The sequence below is a fragment of the Helicoverpa armigera genome, chromosome 1 (assembly GCF_030705265.1).
Source record: "Helicoverpa armigera isolate CAAS_96S chromosome 1, ASM3070526v1, whole genome shotgun sequence".
Classification (NCBI taxonomy): Eukaryota; Metazoa; Arthropoda; class Insecta; order Lepidoptera; family Noctuidae; genus Helicoverpa; species Helicoverpa armigera.
The window spans coordinates 5,743,787-5,764,404 of record NC_087120.1 but is presented as its reverse complement, the minus strand read 5'-3'; the positions used below and the strand labels follow the sequence as shown (position 1 = coordinate 5,764,404).

The 20,618-nt window shown below is 36.3% G+C and overlaps 2 protein-coding genes across 2 annotated transcripts in view; one reads left to right on the top strand and one right to left on the bottom strand.

The window, feature by feature from the left end:
- The window catches only part of LOC110380652 (uncharacterized protein), a 143,601-nt gene that overhangs the window by 69,065 nt on the left and 53,918 nt on the right, over window positions 1–20,618 (bottom strand). The window lies entirely within an intron of this gene.
- LOC135117436 (uncharacterized) lies at window positions 17,148–18,037 on the top strand. The gene has a single exon (XM_064036720.1). The coding sequence runs from the start codon at window positions 17,312–17,314 to the stop codon at window positions 18,035–18,037; it is 726 nt and encodes a 241-aa protein (XP_063892790.1). The 5' UTR covers window positions 17,148–17,311.

Sequence of the window (20,618 nt, the reverse complement as noted above, 5' to 3'; positions counted from 1 at the left end):
ATAATTAGAGTACCGTTTCCCCGGCCAACACTTTTGTTAACATCTTTTCGAACATACAAGTATTGTACAGTTGGTACCCTTGTTTCAAACAATGCCCTCGAGGAACAAACAGAAATGGAACGAGTCCATATACTCCGATACTGGTTACAACTTTAACCATACTATTTTAAGCCCCCAGGACTTCCTAATAACTAATAAAACCCGGCGCGTTTCTAAATCTCTCCTTGATTCCACCAGTCAACGACTTGGCGGAAAATTCAATAAGAGTGACCTTTCAAGAATTCTTTTATTATAAAAAACTGCCCCAACTTTTGCTGTGAGTGCTTACGGAATAATAGACTTTGTAGACAACAAAGTAACTTTTATCCTACGCTCGATGTTCTGCCATTAATTATTTTTAATACAAAACAAGGGGATTTTAATGGAAAAATTCTGGAGCGCCTTTTTCCATGATTCGTGTGCACAGCAAAAGGATAATGCCTATTCATTGAATTGTAAAAAACGTATTCTCAAAGTTAAATTAATGAAATCGCCATTCGCTCGCAAGTACTGATGTACCCATGCTGTATTACTTTCCACCAGCTGCACCGCTAAAATAAAACTCGTGTTACCTGTAAAAAGAGAAAAAAACTTATTAATAAATAGTCAAACAAAATAAAAATGCAAAAAGGACGTTTAATCGTGCAAATAACATGAGTTTAATTGTTTGACAGTGGCATAAGTGAAACAGGCAGGCGTTAATCGCAGCGGCGAGCGAGGAGCTTCCATCGCAGCCTCATTTGGCCGCGGGCACACAAAGAGCTCTCTGACTCACCAGCCCGGAATTTATTCGTGCCCGACCGGCTCTTTTTGACCGTGTTTGCAATAAACCTAGTCAAGTATCCAGACACAACAAAATACATCAGTGGCATTCTTTCACGTAATGAGGGTTTTCTAAAATGGCGTCCACCAGGTGGCGCACTGAGTCGTCAGGTCCAGGTAACTGTCAAAGTGCTTATCTTTACTATGAATAGTGAACGATTTTAGTGGTTTTTTTATTTTATAATTAAAGCACTGCATTATTGTTTTACTATTGAGGTTGAGTAAATAAAAAAAACTAAATCATATTGTGTTAACAAATTTTTCAACTACCAGTGACTTTTGCACCCTCTCTCTTAGCTCAATTTTTAGTTCGGAAACCTTATTCTGACCGTAGTCCATAATAAAATCAATAACACTTCCAATATAACAGAATTTCAATAAACAATAAGTTCGGCACCTACAATTCCATACTATTTGACAGCTGTTTGGACCAGACGCATACGTGGCGCCACCCGGTGGCAGAAAAAATTTCAAAAACCCTCATTCTTTCCGATCGCCTAACGCTCCGAATTGAATTAAGAGGCAGTTTAGTTGAAGCGAAACTCGTTAATGTTAGAAACAAATATTTAGGGCAGTAGAAAGCTAAGTAGGTTAAGACGTTTGACAAAACGCTGCCACTCGAGCCTAGAGAGCACTTGCGATGCGTAAACGGATTACAAGGGTTCGCAGACCCCTTGTTAAAATCAAAGTGTTGACTGCGAACCTAATGGCTGTCAGGCCAGAGCGGCGTCGCCGTCACCCCGGCTGTCACGTACCGACAGACGCACTGCTTCCTGACATCATAAAAGCTTCTGGGATCTAGCAGTATTCTACTTTATTCTCTTCAAATACGGCTCTTAGTAATCTAGTTCGACCAAGCGTTTCAGGAGCACGTTTTATAGTACCTAACATTCTTGAGACGGTATTCTTTTTGTCGCACTTATTCTGACTTATTATTCTCTTGTTCCTTATTATTAAATAAAATAAAAGATGTTGTCATCTTAATTCGTTCCAAGAAACGTACTTAGTTAATGCAAACATCTAAATATATTGCCTTAATATGGGGTACTATATTTAATGTACAACAGCCAACCCAAACCTTTTGAACAAGCCCGATACAAAAATAATGGAATCAAAAATATTCGTATGTATCCATTTTCATTTCATAACACGAAAGATACCTGACTCCGGCAGAGTCAAAAGGGAGGTTTGTTTTTTTTAGTTGAAATATCTGGCCATGTTTGTGAATGTTCATATCGCTGTAAAAAACGCTTGACATCAAAAGACCATAGGGGTTTGAAAACTTCAAAAACTAAAAATGCACATAGGTTGCGTTCACACTGAGGTGCGTGTCAACGTGCATGGTAACGTGTTTCACCTGACACCAGTTCGGTTCTTTGATCCACGTATTCACTGGCAGGGACAGTGATTTTTCAAAGTTATTTTGCTCTCAAAGAAAAAAACCCGTCATTCAAATATCGTAAACATTTACTACGATGTAATATTTCAAAACACAACGTAAACATTGTTATTCCTAAGGAAGTTAAACATTTCTCTTGCAGCGACGTTTTTCTTTTGTTAGTCTAGTTTAAAGTTGCACTAACTGCGATTACGTCAATCCAGTGACTTTGTTGAATAGTTTTTTAATGAACGAGTCGGAACCTAGAACCCTATGTCTCTCGGTGTTCGTATACCTAATTCTAATTTAAACTGCACCCCGCTACATTTTCGTACCTATAGCTACTTGCATTGAGTGTGAATTTATTCAGATTGACTTGGCTTTATTACTATGCAGGTGAAACCTAAGAGCCTTTTCGCACTGTCAACTGGTCGTAGGTAAGTCCCATTAGGATTGAGGACTGAAGTCTCATTTGAGAAGCACTCATGCTTCTTCAAGAATTTTTCCGTTTATAAAATACTAGTAGCTTCACTCGATGTACGTATTATTCTCAAATATACTTGCGTTTCTGTTGATGTGGGGTTACTTTTTAAAATCATTATTTTATTCAGACATCAAGGACCATGTTCACTTAGAAAAAGCATCAGAACACGTTTGTGGTGATGCTTTTAGTCGCTACTACAAAGTAGCTGTCAGCTTAGTCGCCATCAACTAGTCGACAGTGCGAACCAGCTCTTAGGCAAAGTTTAAAATGAATCTTTATCCTATTCTTATCGAGGTCTTGGAAACGCTTTCGTAACAACTTCATTCAGTCTTCCTTAGCCTGCAAGTTGGTGGTAATTTTCATTTTATCCGAACCACCTTTAGTTCAGTCGTGAAGTAATATAATTGTCACCGGATCGTGAGGCCGCGTCTGATTGTACCAGTGTTCGAAACACCTCGATTTAATTTGTTGGATGTAGACTAACTTAATTCAACATTTCGCCTCACTGTTGTTTTCGCTTTATTAATTGCTTTCTTAATTGTGTGATACTGCTGCTGAGAATATGTGCCGTTTTACTTGCTTGTTAGCTTGAAATTCTGGTTCTGGAAATTATTTTAGACTGATTGTGTGTATTCAATTCCTTACGTGATATAATACAATACGTAATGTAGGATTATAAAGTCTCAAGGAGAATGAAATCTGGAAAACGAAAATAAGGGGCTCTTCTGTTAATTTGGCATGTTCCACAAGTGTGTTCATTTCTATTGATAAAAATTGCTTATAAATGTAATTTTACTGTACACTATTTTGGTACAGTGCACATCAGTGGTAACTGCACATCAGTGGTAACTGTCATGCACCTTAACTCAATAGCAATGAGTACGATTTTCCTATAAAACTGTTACCACTGACCTGAAGTTGACTGTACAATGTAAACTTTAATAAAAGTGCACAGTAATCAACTTTTACCCCGATAACCAATAAAAAACTGTACAAATATTAGGTACCTATACCAGATTACTATTTACACTGTGGCACTAGCGCGGGCGTTCGATGCGGTGGGTCGCGAGCCAAGGGGAGCGAAACCGCACGGCAAAGCTAGCTAATAAATAAAATGTCTAGACTTGACCTTCGAGTTTGTTTCGATATTTCTTCTAAGTTATTGGGTCAACCGCCAGCCAGCATCTTAACTTAAAAGTATTACATAAGTAGGTAGGTGGTTCTAGTTGCAAAGGTATTTTATTGGGCCATAAAAAATAGCCATATTATATCCATTTCATCAGTACCGATACCTAGGTTTTTATGATAAAATGGAAGTAATTAACAGACGCGGTTTAAGACTTTGTTTTACAAAAAGGCAGTACTGAAAAAAGTAGCTAATTGAATGCCTTTCACATCCATTTACACAATGCAACTTTGAAGTTAGGAAATTGCAAAATCATACTATTTGTGCAAACAATTATTAGTTGCAAACTAAGTTGGTAACAATACACCCGTGTAAGCTTATTACTCGTATCCACGAACGAAACCAGTTTGCAAAAACAAAGCTTTGGAAAACCCAATTAATACTTTATCGTAACGAACCTAACTGGATTCAATCTGTCCTAGATTCTATCCGCGTTCTATTGCCTATTCACGTTCAAAAATTTTAGTGGTATGAAAGTGCCCGAACTAACAAGCATGCGCTTTTTAATTATTAAAACTAGAAATATATGTGAAACGAAAATAATTGTGAGTTAAAATAATCTTCTGCCCACGCCTTTTCGTAATTGATTTTATGAACTTAACACAAAATTCAATCACAACCTAGCCGTCAGCGTAGGAATTTTTTCAATCTCTCTGGCTCGGCAGTTCCAAGATACAAACAAACCTCTTTATAATATTAGAACCTATAGATTGGAGTCTGACGTCATTACTAAAAGCCGGCACTTCGCAGTCTTCGGCTTATTTGAAAGTAATAAATGAGCCTTGGCATCAGATAGTCCGCAGCGGATTGGATTTTGAATTGGAGTGACAGAGTGATGAAGGAAGGGTCTGCCTTAAACATCGGCGTGAAACCGCGGTTGACGCCCGCAACCACTTTATATACACTATCAAATATCTACAACACTAAACCGTTTTGAGCGTAATAATATAAACTTTTATGATCTCATTATAATAAATTTCTTTGCACATCTAGTGTTAATTTTCAAATAGCAATAAAAATACAGCTTATTGAGGAAACACCTGAGATTTCGGGGAAACCCGTCAAAAGAAAGTTCCCCGTGTCCCTTCAGAGAGAACAAGATAAAGAGGAGACAGTGTGTCACTGAAGCCCAAGTTCACTGACTGAATATAGATGTCAGTTTTTGTTTTTACGTCAAAAATCTACGCTTTGAGAAAAGTGGACGTTTATGTTGTCACTTAAGTAGGGCCTAAGGACACTTCGTGCCGATAACCACCTATACTAAAACTCGCGTCATGAAGCTTTATATCAAAAATTCAAACCTGAAAGGGTTTCCGCGTAAGAACACAGTAACTGCCTATATATTAATTTGAACTTAGGGCTTTCAATACCGGTATTACGGGATCCCGTAATACCGTGATCACGGATATATTTTGGTATTTTTTCAATACCGGTATTGACGAGCCAATACCGTGATTACGGTATTACAATCTTTTTATAATTTTAATTATTGTGGTTTGCTGTAATAAGTAGCAGGAAGTTGTATTAAATAAGATAAATAACTACGTACTCGTAAGATGTCATCATCATCCTCCGAGCCTTTTTCCGCCAATCTACTTGGCAACGCTGCAGGGACTCCAGACAGAACAGACCATATATCAATCGAGTCAAAGGCCTTCTCATAGTCCACAAATGCTAGACACAGGCGCTGATTATACTCTTCGGTCTTCTGTATAATCTGCCGCACTGTGTGGATGTGGTATATGGTGCCGTATCCGCTCCGAAACCCAGCCTGCTCCAGTGGTTGGAATTCGTCGAGTATTCGCGCAAGTCGGTTCGTGATCACTCTTGAGAACAGCTTATATACGTGGCTTAGGAGGGAAATGAGTCGATAGTTCTTCAGCAGGGTTTTGTCTCCCTTTTTGAAGAACAGGACGACAACACTCCTACTCCACGCCTCTGGAGTTCTCCCTTCAAACAGGACGGCGTTAAAAAGCTTCTGGAGCTCGCCCAGTAGCTCTAGAATCCTCATTTCCGGGATCATCCTCATTTCAGGTCGAGATGCATGCGATGCGTATAACCGGCCATAGAAGTTTTCCACTTCCGAAAGGACTGCCGGCACCGAAGAAATGACTTCTCCACTTGTTGTGGTCAGCTTCGTCAAGTGGCTTCTTCCAAGAGATTGTACGAACACCTTTGACCCCCGATTCAGCTCAATTGCTCTTTCAATGTCAAGAGTATTGGAGCACCGTAGGTCGTGTCGTACGTGCTTGTTGATCTCTTGGTTAAGAGCCCGCTTAGCTGACGAAGTGACAGGCGGGTTTTCACGTCGTTTCTTCATAAGCCCTAATGTCTCTTCCGAAAGCTTTGATTTCTTGCCCTTACGCTGCTTGTTACAGAATATCGACCCTTCCTCCCTGAGGATCTGAACCACATATTCGTGGTTCTGGTGTCGTTTCCAACGTCTGTTGTGGTTTCCATGGCGGCAAATTTGACTGGAAAGTTTCAGATCCTGAAATGGTTTGGAGCAGTGTTGGTCGGAGCCTAGCCTTCATCAGACGAAAACGTTCGGCCTTGAAGTTGATATTCAGAGAGCCTCGGACAAGTCGATGATCGCTACCGGTATTAAACCTATTGATCAAGGAGACGTCTCTGACTATGTGCTTCTTGTTCGTCATGATGAAGTCAATCTCATTTTTAGTCATGGTGTCGGGGCTATGATTGGACGCTTTTTAAACTAAAGGATTGTGTTTTAAAAGTTTTATTCGATCTAAAATTAAACCCCGATTTCAAATTAGACGAATTCGATTTGACAACATTAAAAAATATTTTAACAGCCTTTCTGTAGTCAAAGTAACTGTATTAAAAATTTGAAAACGGGATGCCAATTTACTAAAAGCGGATATTGCGCTAAAATTTATGTTGACGAAGTTAGATGGTCAAGCTTGCAAGCAATGACTTAAGTCAAAATCTTGCAAAAGCACTTCGAAGACACATAAAGGAGCTATCTGGAATATTGCAATACTAGCTGGTGCCCGCGACTTCGTCTGCGCAGGTTTAGTATTTCGAACAATATGTTTACAAATTGTAGCCTATGTGTTATTCTGATGTATAAGCTATATTATTGTAAAGTTTCATTAAAATCCATTCAGTAGTTTTTGCGTGAAAGAGTAACAAACATCCATACATCCATACATCCATACATACAAACTTTCGCGTTTATAATATTATAGTAGGATTAGCATGACCGACAATACCGTGATCACGTGATCACGGTATTGAAATTTTTAATACCGGTATTGATACCGGAATTGAAAAAATCCGGTATTTGAAAGCCCTAATTTGAACTAAGAACCTTCGTTGGCTTATTTGATCTATGGTGGGTATAATTTCCCAAGAGAGTGAGGATAATAAATGCCAGCATGTGTTTCTTAGGTGTTTGTGCACTAGGACGATAGGTAAGATTAGAAAAATAAATTGGTATAGAGGACTGTATTAGTTTATATGAAATCACTATGGTTCCTGATTTTTTGGGATGAATTAACGTACACATATTTTAGTTTTTGAGTCAGTTTCGTTGGAAAATCGTAAAACGAATAAAGAAACGTACTCATTATTTTTTCTAAGGTTCCCGCTAAACATTTTGTTTTCATAATACAAAATCTGTTTTTCGTTGGGGAAGATCAATAGGTATTCAGCAGTGAGCGGTAATTAGATGATATGGTGACGATGATGATGAATTCAAAACAACTATTAAGACGCTGAATGCTGGTCCCCTTCAACAGGTATCTGTGGAGATCTAAGGGGGAGGCCTATGTTCAGCAGTGGACGTCCTATGGCTGAGATGATGATGATGATGATGATTAGGTACTCGGTCAACAGTTGGCTTTGACATGGTAATGGGAATATGGGCTACATAAGACATGCGCGTACTTTGAGCTTAGAGAGAAAACTAAAAAAGTACCTTTTTGAGAAGTTCATACGGGTGAACATTTGACGAGTTAGTGTGAGAACATAATTGTGTTTCTGATGCAAAGGCAAATTACTGAGCATAAAGAAACGTAAGAACAGTCTAATTAAGATTATGACTACCTTTACATATAGCATATGAATTCGCAACTACATATTAAGTTATGTCTTTCCTTTAATGAAAAAAATACAAAAACACTTTAAAATCTTCCTTTACCTTTATTGCTTTTATTAATTGTTTACGTTTGTAAGCTTTAGCTATGTTTGCCTTATGATTCTCTTAATCATTCATTTTGAGTTCGCACCGTGTTAAACCTTTTTATATAGGGTCCTTACCCTATATAATATTCTGATTTGTAAGCAATATTATTGCAATGTTTCATCAGAATCCGGTCAGCAGTTTGTGTGTGAACAAGTAACAAACTTACATACACATAACCTTGTATTTTTATATTCAAGTATTTATAGTGTTATTGTGATTCTTTCAAATACATGTGAGCCACGACAGCAATCAAACTGTTGTGTACAGACGAAAATTTGTTTGTTTGTTTTGCGTTCAATATTCGGTTTGTTAATTTAATAGAGTTCATTGGCATAAAGGCATTTGTTGATTATTCTAGGCAGAAATGTTTACTGAATTCCAGATAGGCGAAGACCTTATTCAATGTACTTACCTAATAAATTATGTTTTCTTTCATTCTTCGAAACAATTGTTTTTACAGTAAACTAGCAGTTCCCCTCGGTTCTTTTCACGAAGGTAATTTTCTTCCCGTACTCGGATAAAAAGAACATTATGTGCCCTTGTATATTGGAATAGACTTCTAAATTATGGCCTTTTTCAAGCCTTAGCTAGATTATCTACCTACCTGTATGTAGTAACACTTAGTACCTATAGGACCAATTTTAAACTACAGTCTTGGCCAAAAGTATTGAGCACTTTACAAAGGAGATTGGGCAAGAATGTATGAAGTTTGGTCCAAATGTCCACCACGAACGAGACCTATATAATTAAATAGTCCACTTAATTTAGAGTAACTTTTACTAAGAAAGTAAAAAAAAACAATGCCAAAAAAAAGTTATAGGCAAAAATGTGTTCTCAATTTTCGGTAGTTTTTGTATGTTATCATTATTATTTTTTATTTCATTTCACTTTCATTTCTGCACTTTATCTAAAACTAAGATGAGTAAGACACATTTGCATATAAACAGCCCATATTTTTTTGCCCGATAGATGTACGAATCACTAACCAATTGAGGCGCCAGAAGTGCTTGAATATACTCAGCGGTTTCTGGATCTAAGAAAGTTCTATGTAACTGGTGGTGTCTTCTCTCTAATAATGAACAATTCTATTTTGTAAGAAGTTACAGAAAATACGAAAATCGAACATCACAAAAAGTAATTGAAAAAATCTATAAAATGTTTTATTTGATTTTGCCATAACTTTTTTCTGGCATTATATTTTTTTTTACTTTCATAACAAAAAATGTTCTATATTTAACGGGCTATCTAGCCATATAGGTCTCGTTCGTGGTGGACATTTGGACCGGAATCGCCCATTGTCCTTTAGCTCGATTGAATGACGTTCGAAAAACGTTTTGTTTTAATTCTATTTGATACTCCGCATAAAACTGAAAGATGTCATGGGTGCTCAATACTTTTGGCCAATGCAGTATTTAGTAGTTTTGATGTGACAACCCACCAATCAGAGTTAAATTATAGTTCAAATAACAGAACAGAGGCTGCTCGAACAAAACACCTATAAATAACCACGTCTGTCATGCACTATTATATCTATGCGTATACTGCGCTAATTCCGGTCCATCACGTCATAATATTAATGAATATTGCACAGGTGTTCCTCGGCTACGGTAATTGATTTGTGATCGACCACATTATATTATTAAGCGATAATAGGCCGACGCATTGAATTAATTGCTTCAACGCAACGCGACTGTCGTGTCTAAATTATTAGGCAGAGGCGACTAGCTTAACAGGTTTTGGTAAATAACATAGCATAGCATAGTTGACAGTCGTTACAGGTAGTCAGAAGCCAGTATGTCTGACACTCGTCCAACGGGTATTGGGTTGCCCGGGTATCTGGGTTGAAGAGGTCAGATAGGCGGTCGCTCCTTGTAAAACGCTGACACTCAGCTGCATACGGTTAGACTGGGACGCGACCCCAACATAGTTGGGAATAGGCTCGGGAGATGATGATGAGCATAGTTACAACAAAGTTCACCGACAGCATAGGCATGTCAGAAACGTCTGTTTTCTCAGAAGAACTTTTTACCATGAATTTTCACTTTCAAAGTAAACGGACGTTTATGTTTTCAGTGAAAATGGACCTTTAAAATAAGAGTGAAATTGGGGTAAAAATAAATAAAGTATGAAATGTGAATACTAAATATTATTTAAATCATAAAAAATTGCCTTTCAATAATGCTGTCAAAATCAAAGATAGAAATGAAAATTTGAAATTCAAAAACAGAGCCAAGTCCACATCTAGTCGGGAATAAGTTACAATTCTCCGTACGTCTGAATAATAGTTGCGTGATCCAATGTCAGCCGTACCTTGAATGGCTGATGAGGATCCTTCGACTGATTGCCATCATGTTCTTGGAGGTGACTACAAGACCTGACATCCTGACTAAGATATTTGAGATCAACCAGCCTTCATTTGTTATTTCACCACAAACGTTAAGGTAATGTTATCTTCAAGTTTATTTAAATACTTAGTGTATAAATACCTATCAAACATCTACGTCAGAAGGTCAGAGCCTATTGCAGGTGAGTAACAATTATTAGGTTCAATTTATGATACAGGTCTCCGATAGATACCAATTGCTAAGATGGAGTTGGCTGAAATCCAGTTCCAATATCGGTGCCATGTTCCAAAGTCAGAACAAAATGTATATCCGTGTGATCATAATTATATTTTACAGCGAGCACAGAAAAGCAATATCTGCAAGAACCATTAACATCCCAGCAGACCCTTAAACGATTAAATCATTCGTAAGTAAAATTAAACTTGGCTCGCTTTTTTCATTAACACTTAGATTAATTGAAATAAATGAACATTTTTCAAAGATTGTATCATTAAGGCAGAAGACAATTTACGATTGTAAGCAGGGAAATTAATTAGCCTTAAGACATTCGATTTAGCTAATGTCAATAAACAAAATGTAAAAGAAAAAAGCTTTCTATAAATAGCAATACAAACGATGCTAATATTTCAGCATTTGTTACAATTCAAGTTAGGTTCCAAGAATTAATTGTGTTAGCAAATAGTAAGTAAAGGCCTTTAATATTTACTTGTACAATGAAAAGCTGTAATAATGTTTGTTACTCGCCTGAAGGGCTACCTCCAAACGATCTACGAATGTTAATTATAACTGCTTTTCATTCGCTGTAATTTTAATTAATTACTGTTTAAGACAAATACTCAGGACGTGTTTGGTCAACGTAAATAAGCAAAGGCTACATTTCTACGAGCCTGGGTAACAGGCCGTTACCCTTTTAAATAATAAATGAGAACAAAAATAATAATTCATGGAATGAAAATGAAAACGGCAAAATTGATTAATAAATCAGTTGAAATGTGGTTCATACATTTTTAATGTCGATATTCGATCAATTTTGAGAAGGTCACCCATGATATTAATTTATAAATTCTCTTTCAGCCATATTTCAATATAAATGCGATTTATACCATAGAAAGACATAGAAAGATAAGATTTATACTCTTAACTATCCATTCACATACCACTTCAGTACCTATTTACTTAACTCTTCCCCAGCGGAATTTCAGAAAAACTTCTAGCTTTATCAAAATATCTCTAGTTACGAAAGCAATGCTATAATTAATTTGAATATAATTGGAAGTAATTTATCATCAATAACCTCTGTGTAGATGGAAAATTTGCTATCTTTTCTTTAAACTCTGAGTAAGCGCCACAGTAAATCAATTGCAAATATTAATTAAAACACTCGAGCTTGAAGCTACCATTTCGATGTTATTAATTACTCTATCTGCTGTACTAAATCCTTTAAGCTTAAATAAAATTGCTATTATTCTGTCAGGGAAGAAAAACAATTGAATGGTTCACACGTATTGTGAATATTTTGTTTGGAAAGTGTTAAAATGGGGATAAAGGTGAGTTACCTAGGAAGATGCTTAAATCGAGCGACTACGAAAAGAACCGAAGTGCCTCTTAGAGAAAGGTATTCGATAATTCAGAGGCAACAGGATAACATCTTGAGAGCTTTTTAATTTGAATCGGGAAAATTTAGGGTACATGTCGCGACGGCGGGCGATGTCGACGCGGGAAATTTTAATTCAATTCTAAATAAGATACCGTTTTCGTGATACTTGTTCAGCTTATTTTAATCTGGGAATTGAGATTCATAAAATAAATTCACGGTGAGTTTATGAAATACGATAGTTCATCGCTTTACTGACAATTTAGTCAAAAAGGTACTAGAGTACGGATAATTTTGTATGCGATGTCTATAACTAAACCTGGCCTGATAATACGATAGATAATATTAATTTATGGTAATCTTTGTAAATTGTTGGCTCTGGGCAGCGAGACCCTTCGTGCCCCAACCCAGATGTAACTTATGTTATAGAAAATATGCTGTTTTAATACGGGTTATTTATGGGGTGGCCCCAAAAAATAATAAAGCTTAGGAATTCATTTGAATTTTTTGAGGTCTTCCAAAGGGTTATAAATTTTCACGCTGAGGTAAAATAATTAAAGTAACAGTAAACCTAGGTTTCGCTTAGGATTACAGTAATTGGATTTTTTAAATGTTGTAATTTTACGAATATGAATTTCACAAGGTAAAAAAGTCGTACACCTGCCGGTTTCCAAAAATAAGCCAAGGAAACCGTACTTTCAAAGGATAAGCCCTCGTGTGCTACAGAAATATTATTTTACCAGGAATGTACCTCGCATCGTAGATTGAAAAATGTTTTTTATGCCCACAAATATAAATGTTCACCACATTCCCCGATTCCAAACGTGTACTCTTTTAATTATTCGAAAGCCGAATTTCACAATGAATTTTCCGCTTAAAATAGTAATGAAGTGAAATGTAAAAAATATTCAAAAATATTCGAGCATTGTTTGTTAAATTCAATATGGCGTACAAACACGACTGTGGTTCCGCAGCTCGTTTACAAAAACTTGAATAAGCAAAACGGAACAATATCAGTTACCGAACCGCGCAACTTATTCAAAACAAAGTAATCCATAAATAAGCTAGCTCCATGTGCCGAGTTTTTTGAGTCAACATAACAGAATGTTATTCAATTCGTGGGGTAAATAAATAGAATAAATAAATGTACAAAAGAGTTCGCTAGAAATCGGAAATAGACATCTATTGAGTGTACTGGGGAGTATTTGTCATGCGCCGCGAACTTCGAGGAGGTTGGCATTTAAATGCGAGATCGCGAAGCATTCCAATGTCCTTCGTAGTCACACGGAACCCAGCGCACTATTTGCTCGAGCACTCAGTATTCTGGTCTCGCGTCGGCTACACGTAATCCTGTATCGAAAGGATGTTTCGCATTGACGCCGCTAAAATTAACCAGATACTCTACGTGATGGTTATTCGACTAGAATAAGTTAATCGATATTATATTCGATACAGAAGAAACGAAAGTCTGTCGTATGGATTTGAGAGATGAGAAAGAGAAACTTATTTCTCTGAGTGATTGAGGTACAGGTGGAAATATACACATTTCAATTCTGCATCAAATATAGAAATAAAATGGGGCAAGAAGACGACTCGAAGAAATGTACTTACCTAAGACGCTGACCATTTTAAGTCACATATTTTCTTTTTTTTTGTTTTAAATTTTGTTTGAATGAGGATTCAAAATGTATGATGCGCCTTTAGGACTGGCAAAAGTATTCGACATACGTCAAGTAGATATAAATTAACAACAAGTCCATATTCACGACATTATAATCGTCATACAATCGGTAAAGGAATGCGTTAGGTTTCTGACCTGACCTCGACTACTATTTACAATAATCTTTCTAACCTGCATGCGCTAACATGAACGCCTGGTGCAACTTAGTATTTTGCATTGTAAGTTATTTACATCCTTATAACTTTGACAAATAACTGTGAAAAAAGGCCTTGTCAGTCTAGTAAAAGACAAAACTTTTCATACCCTTTCGATTGACGTGTCGCCTAAAATATGAAAAATAAAAGAGCAGAATAAATAAGCCGGATTACCACACCACGTGAAAATAGCAATAAATTGTAAATTACTGTAAGATCCTTTTTTCTTAACTGAAATTCGATGAATTCTTGAACTTGAGCCACCAGAAATTTCACTAACAGCCGTTTCCACTATTCTATACATATACTGATATGCCTAATAGACATAGAATGTTGACCTTGGCCTCATGCAGGTAATGTCAAATTCCTATCTCTAGTAAGCAAAACAACATACCTATAGATTAAATATTGGAAACGGCCGTAGGTAAATGGGATTTCATGCAGGACTACAATTGATTGCTGTAGGTATCAGAGACATTTACTAAGATTTTTTGTATATCATCTTTCAATAGCAGCCCGTAGTATGAATATCGAATACCCATTAATCAGTACTAAGCCCATGACTGGCAAAACGAAACTTTGATTTAGGTAAACCTTCGTCTACCTAACCTGGATCTTTCAGCAAAATGCCTTTACAATGATGTAAGCTGCATCATGATACCCATTCATAAAATGCTTACGACATTACAAACTATAATTGATTGACCTATCCATACAATAACGTCATAATTATTTCTGCAGACGTTAAGTCTGAGAAAAATAGAAATAATTCCTTATCGTGACACACATACCCAGGTGTACGATTTATGTAATTATTTAGCACATAAATGGCGATTTCTCTCATTGTATATAAAGTGGCGGAAGCAGGTGCAACTGTGCGTAAGTATAAACCAGACTTAATAAGACAAAGTCCTAAGATGGCATTTCGATTCCAATTCACATAATTGTAACTGATGAATCATTTTTAAATTATTTCTTCTGACGCTTATGTACTAAGATATTGAATGAATGCTACTGTGTCATAGCAGTCAATGACATAATTATGTGCGATTACTTATTCAGTACCATAAAAGCTCTAATACCCAAGGCCATTAAACTTGATACATTGTTAAGCAAATCACGCATACTTTGTCCGTTTTAGAATTTCTTATTGACTTCCTCTTGACCACGAGTAATTTATTCAGCCTATCAAAAAGTTGCTAAGAATAGATTTGTGTTTTAAGTACAGAGTAACCATTGTAACCGCAATGTAGATATAAACATGAAGAATAAGGTTTGACGGACTTTTGGCGGTGGCAATAGAACCTTAGCAATTATGTACAGGCAGTATAATGCATACGGCGTTTGAGTTCTGTCTTGCACCAAACGTTACCTACTTCTTGGTTTACGCAAGAAACTACATATGATGTATGCTAATAAGATATATTAAGAGTTAAATTAAAATAATCGGTTTAATTCTTTTTAAAACAACGTGGATCTAAGGTATATTTACAACTTGTCGATTCACGTGCACCGCCCGTGCCTAAAAGTCAAAAATTCTTCTAAAATAATGAAGGCAATTACATGAAAACAAAAGAAGCCACTCAACGATAGTTCCAACTGTATTTCAGCTGATTGAAAATAAAACAAAAACGTGTAATATCAATAAAAAGGAACCAAGTTACACTCTCGGGGAAGATAAGCTTTGCACCAGCTATCTGAGTCAACACTCAGTTCTTGAGAACTATTGTGAGAGATAACAAAAGGCTTTGTACCTACGCTTTAAGGATAGTATAGTCCACTGTTAAAAAGAACTTTAGAACCTGTTGGTGGTGGCAATATAGGGCATAAGAAGGAGTTACCATGGTCCTTAAATACGAAGGGCTCCAGAAGAAACGTGGGTTTTATGCTGGATTTCTATAATATTAGATACGTTTTGAATGATTTGATTGTTGAGAGATTGAATTCGACAGTAGTTCCATATAAACTGTGGCACATAACATATAAAAACCCACTATCGATCAGTGAGTGATAATCCCTTTCGCTCCTGAAGTATGTATCTACATATACAGATTTAGTTATTGTGCCGTAACATAAGTTAATATTAATGTAAGTGTCTGCAACATAAAAGTGCCGAGTTAGCTAGAATAAGTTAGATATAAGTTTTCATTGTAAAAGTGTTTGAATTGATTTATTACATACTGGACAACCGAACTACGAACATGTGTTTCAATTAACCAACCCAATCAACGCACCATATCTCATGGCGACCCTGCCGAAGAAAATTCCAAAACTCTAAAGAAGATCTGCCCCGAAGAAAATTCCAAAACTCGAAAGAAGATCCGACCCCGAAGAAACTTCGAAGATATGAAGAAACATTTTTAGACGACCAATGCCTACGAGATCGCGGAGATACATAATAAGAAGCCACAGTCTACAGCCACAAACTATTGACTTCTACAGCTACGACATGGGAGGCCAGCAGAGCAAAGATGAAGTTATAATCGCTCAGTCTACCAACGGAAATTCAAATGCACAAGCGTCGCAGAAACCTATGAACTTAAGTGAAATTCTCATCATCCTGGTCGTCGTCCTGCTTCTGGTGTCCATTGCATATTACCTACACAAAAAATGCCGCCAACAAGCAGTGAGAGTGTTGCGCCGTGAGCTAACTAGGAGCCACCTCGCCAACAACAATACCTCCACCTTTGAACTGCCAACCGTATCAGCCTAGAACGAGCGGAGTCCAGGGTAATCCCGGCCCACGGAGTCCAGGGTATAGCCCAGCCCACGATCGAGCGGAGTCCAGGGTAAATCCCGGCCCACGGAGTCCAGGGTATAGCCCGGCCCAATCATCGCTGCACCAGAACACGAAGAAGATGCTGTGTTGTACTTCTGGAGCCGTCTACGAGCGTCTAGTTGGAAATCCTGTAACCAGTATGTTAAGAATATAAAGGGTACGATTTCATTCTAATTCTGGGTTAGTTAATTATTTTTTTTTATAGGTAGCTAGATTAGCTAGATAGATTTTTATAGTAACTAGATTTATTGAGGACTAAGCGTATAATTTGTGTTTTATTTTAAATAGTATTATGTCAGATGATTTGATTCAATTAAAAAGTGCGTTGAAATATATTAAAGAATACTTGGTAAAGTTAGGTCCTGAAAGGCGAAAGTCTAACTTAGCTTTCAAAAAATTAGAAGACGCAATATACGATATTGTCCGAATACGATAAGTTGTCGCATATTTTGTCTAAGGTGTGTTTGCAAGTAGAAGCTTCTGAAATAAGTACGGAAGATGCGGTTTTGATTAATAAGTTAGTAGATGATATTAATGCGTTGTATAAAAAGATTAATAGTTTAGTTAATGATCCCATAGGAACCGAAGTTTCATCCAAAATGGCTACGGAAAAACCAAATTTTGATCTTAAAACTGCAATTCCACTTTTACCTACTATGACAGGACAAGAGTCAGTCACCAAGCAGTTAATTGATAGCATTGAACTATATAGTACAATGATAAATAACAGTTCTCAGCAGCAGTTAATAGATTTCGTTTTAAAAACACGCTTATCTCAGAGTGCAAAATTACGGTTACAGTCTAGATATGATAGCGTTAATCTTTTGGTAAAGGATATGAAATCGAAATTATTGCAAAAATTATCTCCTGTCGCGATTCAAGCACAATTGCAGCGTTCAAAACAAGGCCATAGATCTATTGAAGCGTTCGGTAGTGAATTAGAGAACTTATTTGTCAATTTAACAATAGCCCAAGCCGACGGTAATGACAGTGCATTTGAGATATTACGTCCACTCAATGAAAAAATTGCGATTAAAAGATTTTCGGACGGACTGTCAGACCCTCGACTTAGCACTATAGTAGCGTCCCGCCAGTTTTCATCGCTCCCGGAGGCTATCAGGACAGCTAAAGACGAAAAGTCTATGTCAACGAGCACTGAGCCCGAGGTCATGAAGGTAAGGCATTCGAATTTTGGTTCTCAGGCAAGGCATGGCGGAAATCATCGAGCAAGGTATTTTAGGTCAAATTACCAGTATAACAAAAATACAAAGAATTATAATTCTAATTCCCACAGAAACGTGCAAAATAATCGTAATTTTACGTAAGTAATCACACTTCTAAAAATAATAGTTTAAAAAAACTAAAAACACGCTTTTTATAGAAAAACAAACTAAAAAATATAAAATAAATTTTAATGAATTTAAATTAAGAAAACAGTGTTAAAAATTTCAATGAATAAATATTTAAAAAAAGCGTGGGGTGCATGTTTAAATACAATTATAAATAGTTATAAATATTTTATTGACAGATATGAGTAGGTACAGTGATTTTCATTTCGATAATATCTTAAAAAGCACCCCACGCTTTTTTTAAATATTTATTCATTGAAATTTTTAACACTGTTTTCTTAATTTAAATTCATTAAAATTTATTTTATATTTTTTAGTTTGTTTTTCTATAAAAAGCGTGTTTTTAGTTTTTTTAAACTATTATTTATTTTCTACTTTTTAGTTTGTTTTAAAACTATCATTTGTTTTGTAGAATTAAAATTCTCTTTAGTATACAAAAATTTGTCAATATTAGAGAAAACGGCTAAAGATAATTATTGGAAATAAAAATTAACATCGAGTCCTGCCTTATCGACTGTAGAGAAAAATTCTAGAAAATTTTAATTAATTTTCTTACCTTATCGACTATAGATGAAAATTATATAAATTAACAAAAATCATATTTTGCAAATTGAAAAGCCTAGAAGTCGATGTCTAATGGATGTTACTAAGTTAATTTTGCCACCGACTTCTAGGCCGATGCACCTAAAATTGTTTTTTTTTTTTGTTTTGGGAAGTCGGTTTATTTTTTTTTTGTAAAAAGGTTATTTATTTAAAGCTTTTCAGTGATACGAATAGTTGTCACTATCCTTACAAGTGGGAAGTTCTCATCAATACAAAGAATATAACTCCAAACGAGATATTTTACATATTCAGTTGTCGAGTTCCCTCGACTTTCTCTGGTCTCCATCATCAGGTCAGCTCCAAACCTTCACTGTTGCATAGGTCTTGTCAATACGAATAATTTAAGCCCAAACACGAGGTAGTTTACATATTCAGTTGTCGAGTTCCCTCGACTTTCTCTGATCTCCATCATCAGGTCAGCTCCAAACCTCCACTGTGGCAAAGGTCTTCTCAATACAAATAATTTAAGCCCAAACACGAGGTAGTTTACATATTCAGTTGTCGAGTTCCCTCGACCCTCTCTGGTCTCCATCATCAGGTCAGCTCCAAATCTTCACAGTTGAATAGTGCTTTTAGGCGTACATCTGAGTGTCAAGTTTTTACCCTATGTATGCCTACAACTTTTGAAGGTTGCCCTCGAATTCTCAGGGTTTCCATCATCAGATCCTGACTTGATGACTATGGGACCAACTGGCAGCTATTCCGAGTTGAACAAAAAAAGAATCACGTAAATCGGTGTATAAACCTCGGAGTAATCGATGTGTATGTGTAACCTCCTCCTTTTTGGGAAGTCGGTTAAAAATGGAATAATTTTATCAAATTAATGTATTGTCATCGGTCCTCAATAAATCTACAAAGTTTGAACGAAATCTGGCCGTTTAAAGTGGGTCAAAATCGCGCCCAAAGAAGTCGGTTACAAACATACAGGTGAAGCTAATAAAAAGCGTGTAAAAAAACAAAAAGGACAGTTTTATTTTAACTCCATATTACCCGTATTCTCACGTTAATAAAATACAGCGAGGCAATAAGCGATATTGCTTTCACTAGCTTTATTTTTATTTCACCTTTTAAACTTTAATACAATCAACGAATTCTCTAAGGAAAATGAACAGCACATTCAGGAACTCAATTAATATTAAACAAACGAAGGGTCATATTTGTTTTCGACTTCACGTACCTTTGAACCTATTTGTGAACTTTTAATTTATACAAATAGTTGTGCGATTAGTGAATAATGTAATTCATAATGGCAGCATTATGTGAACAATTTCAGTTATCAGTTCCGCTACGTTTGCGATAACATAGAATCGAATAATACTCGAATAATCAGTTTTGAAATTCGATGAATTCCTCTCGAATATCGATATTGATATTACCGTCGGTATTCTAGAACGACATTCAAGCCTATAGAGATTGTCTTCAGAATTGATTTAGAGCTATATGATCTGTGGACTCTAATTTCGACCTTTCGTCTATTTATGGATCCACCTTCGGGTAAGTGGTTTGATACGAGGAAACGACGCTTCTTTATTCAGGATCTCTGACTCTGAAAGTCAGAGTAGCTCAGGAGTTCGTTTGTTAAAACATTGACGCCTTTGAAAAGTAAGAAACAATTTTTAAGTAAGTACAATAAATACTTATTTATATCCACATGTTATCAAATCAATTTATTGTAAACAGACGCAGATTATTATTCTGTACCTAAATATATTATTATTTATTCTCGAACTTATATAACCTACACAGCAGACCCCTCATCTGCAGACTAAACTACAAGCCTTTAGTTGGCCCGTTGGATGGACCACAGTTTATCGTGAATTCAATAACAGTTTTGAATTGGTCAGACTTTTCATCTCCATACAGATTTATGAACCTGATCAATCTATCAGCCGACCAAAAGCTTGCATATGCTCTAAAAGTTCAAATAGGAATGCTCTTGTGTTTGTTCGTTTGA

What these genes read in the sequence shown, in the direction of transcription:
- LOC135117436 (XM_064036720.1), top strand. Translation starts at nt 17,312, where the DNA reads ATGGCTACGGAAAAACCAAATTTTGATCTTAAAACTGCAATTCCACTT.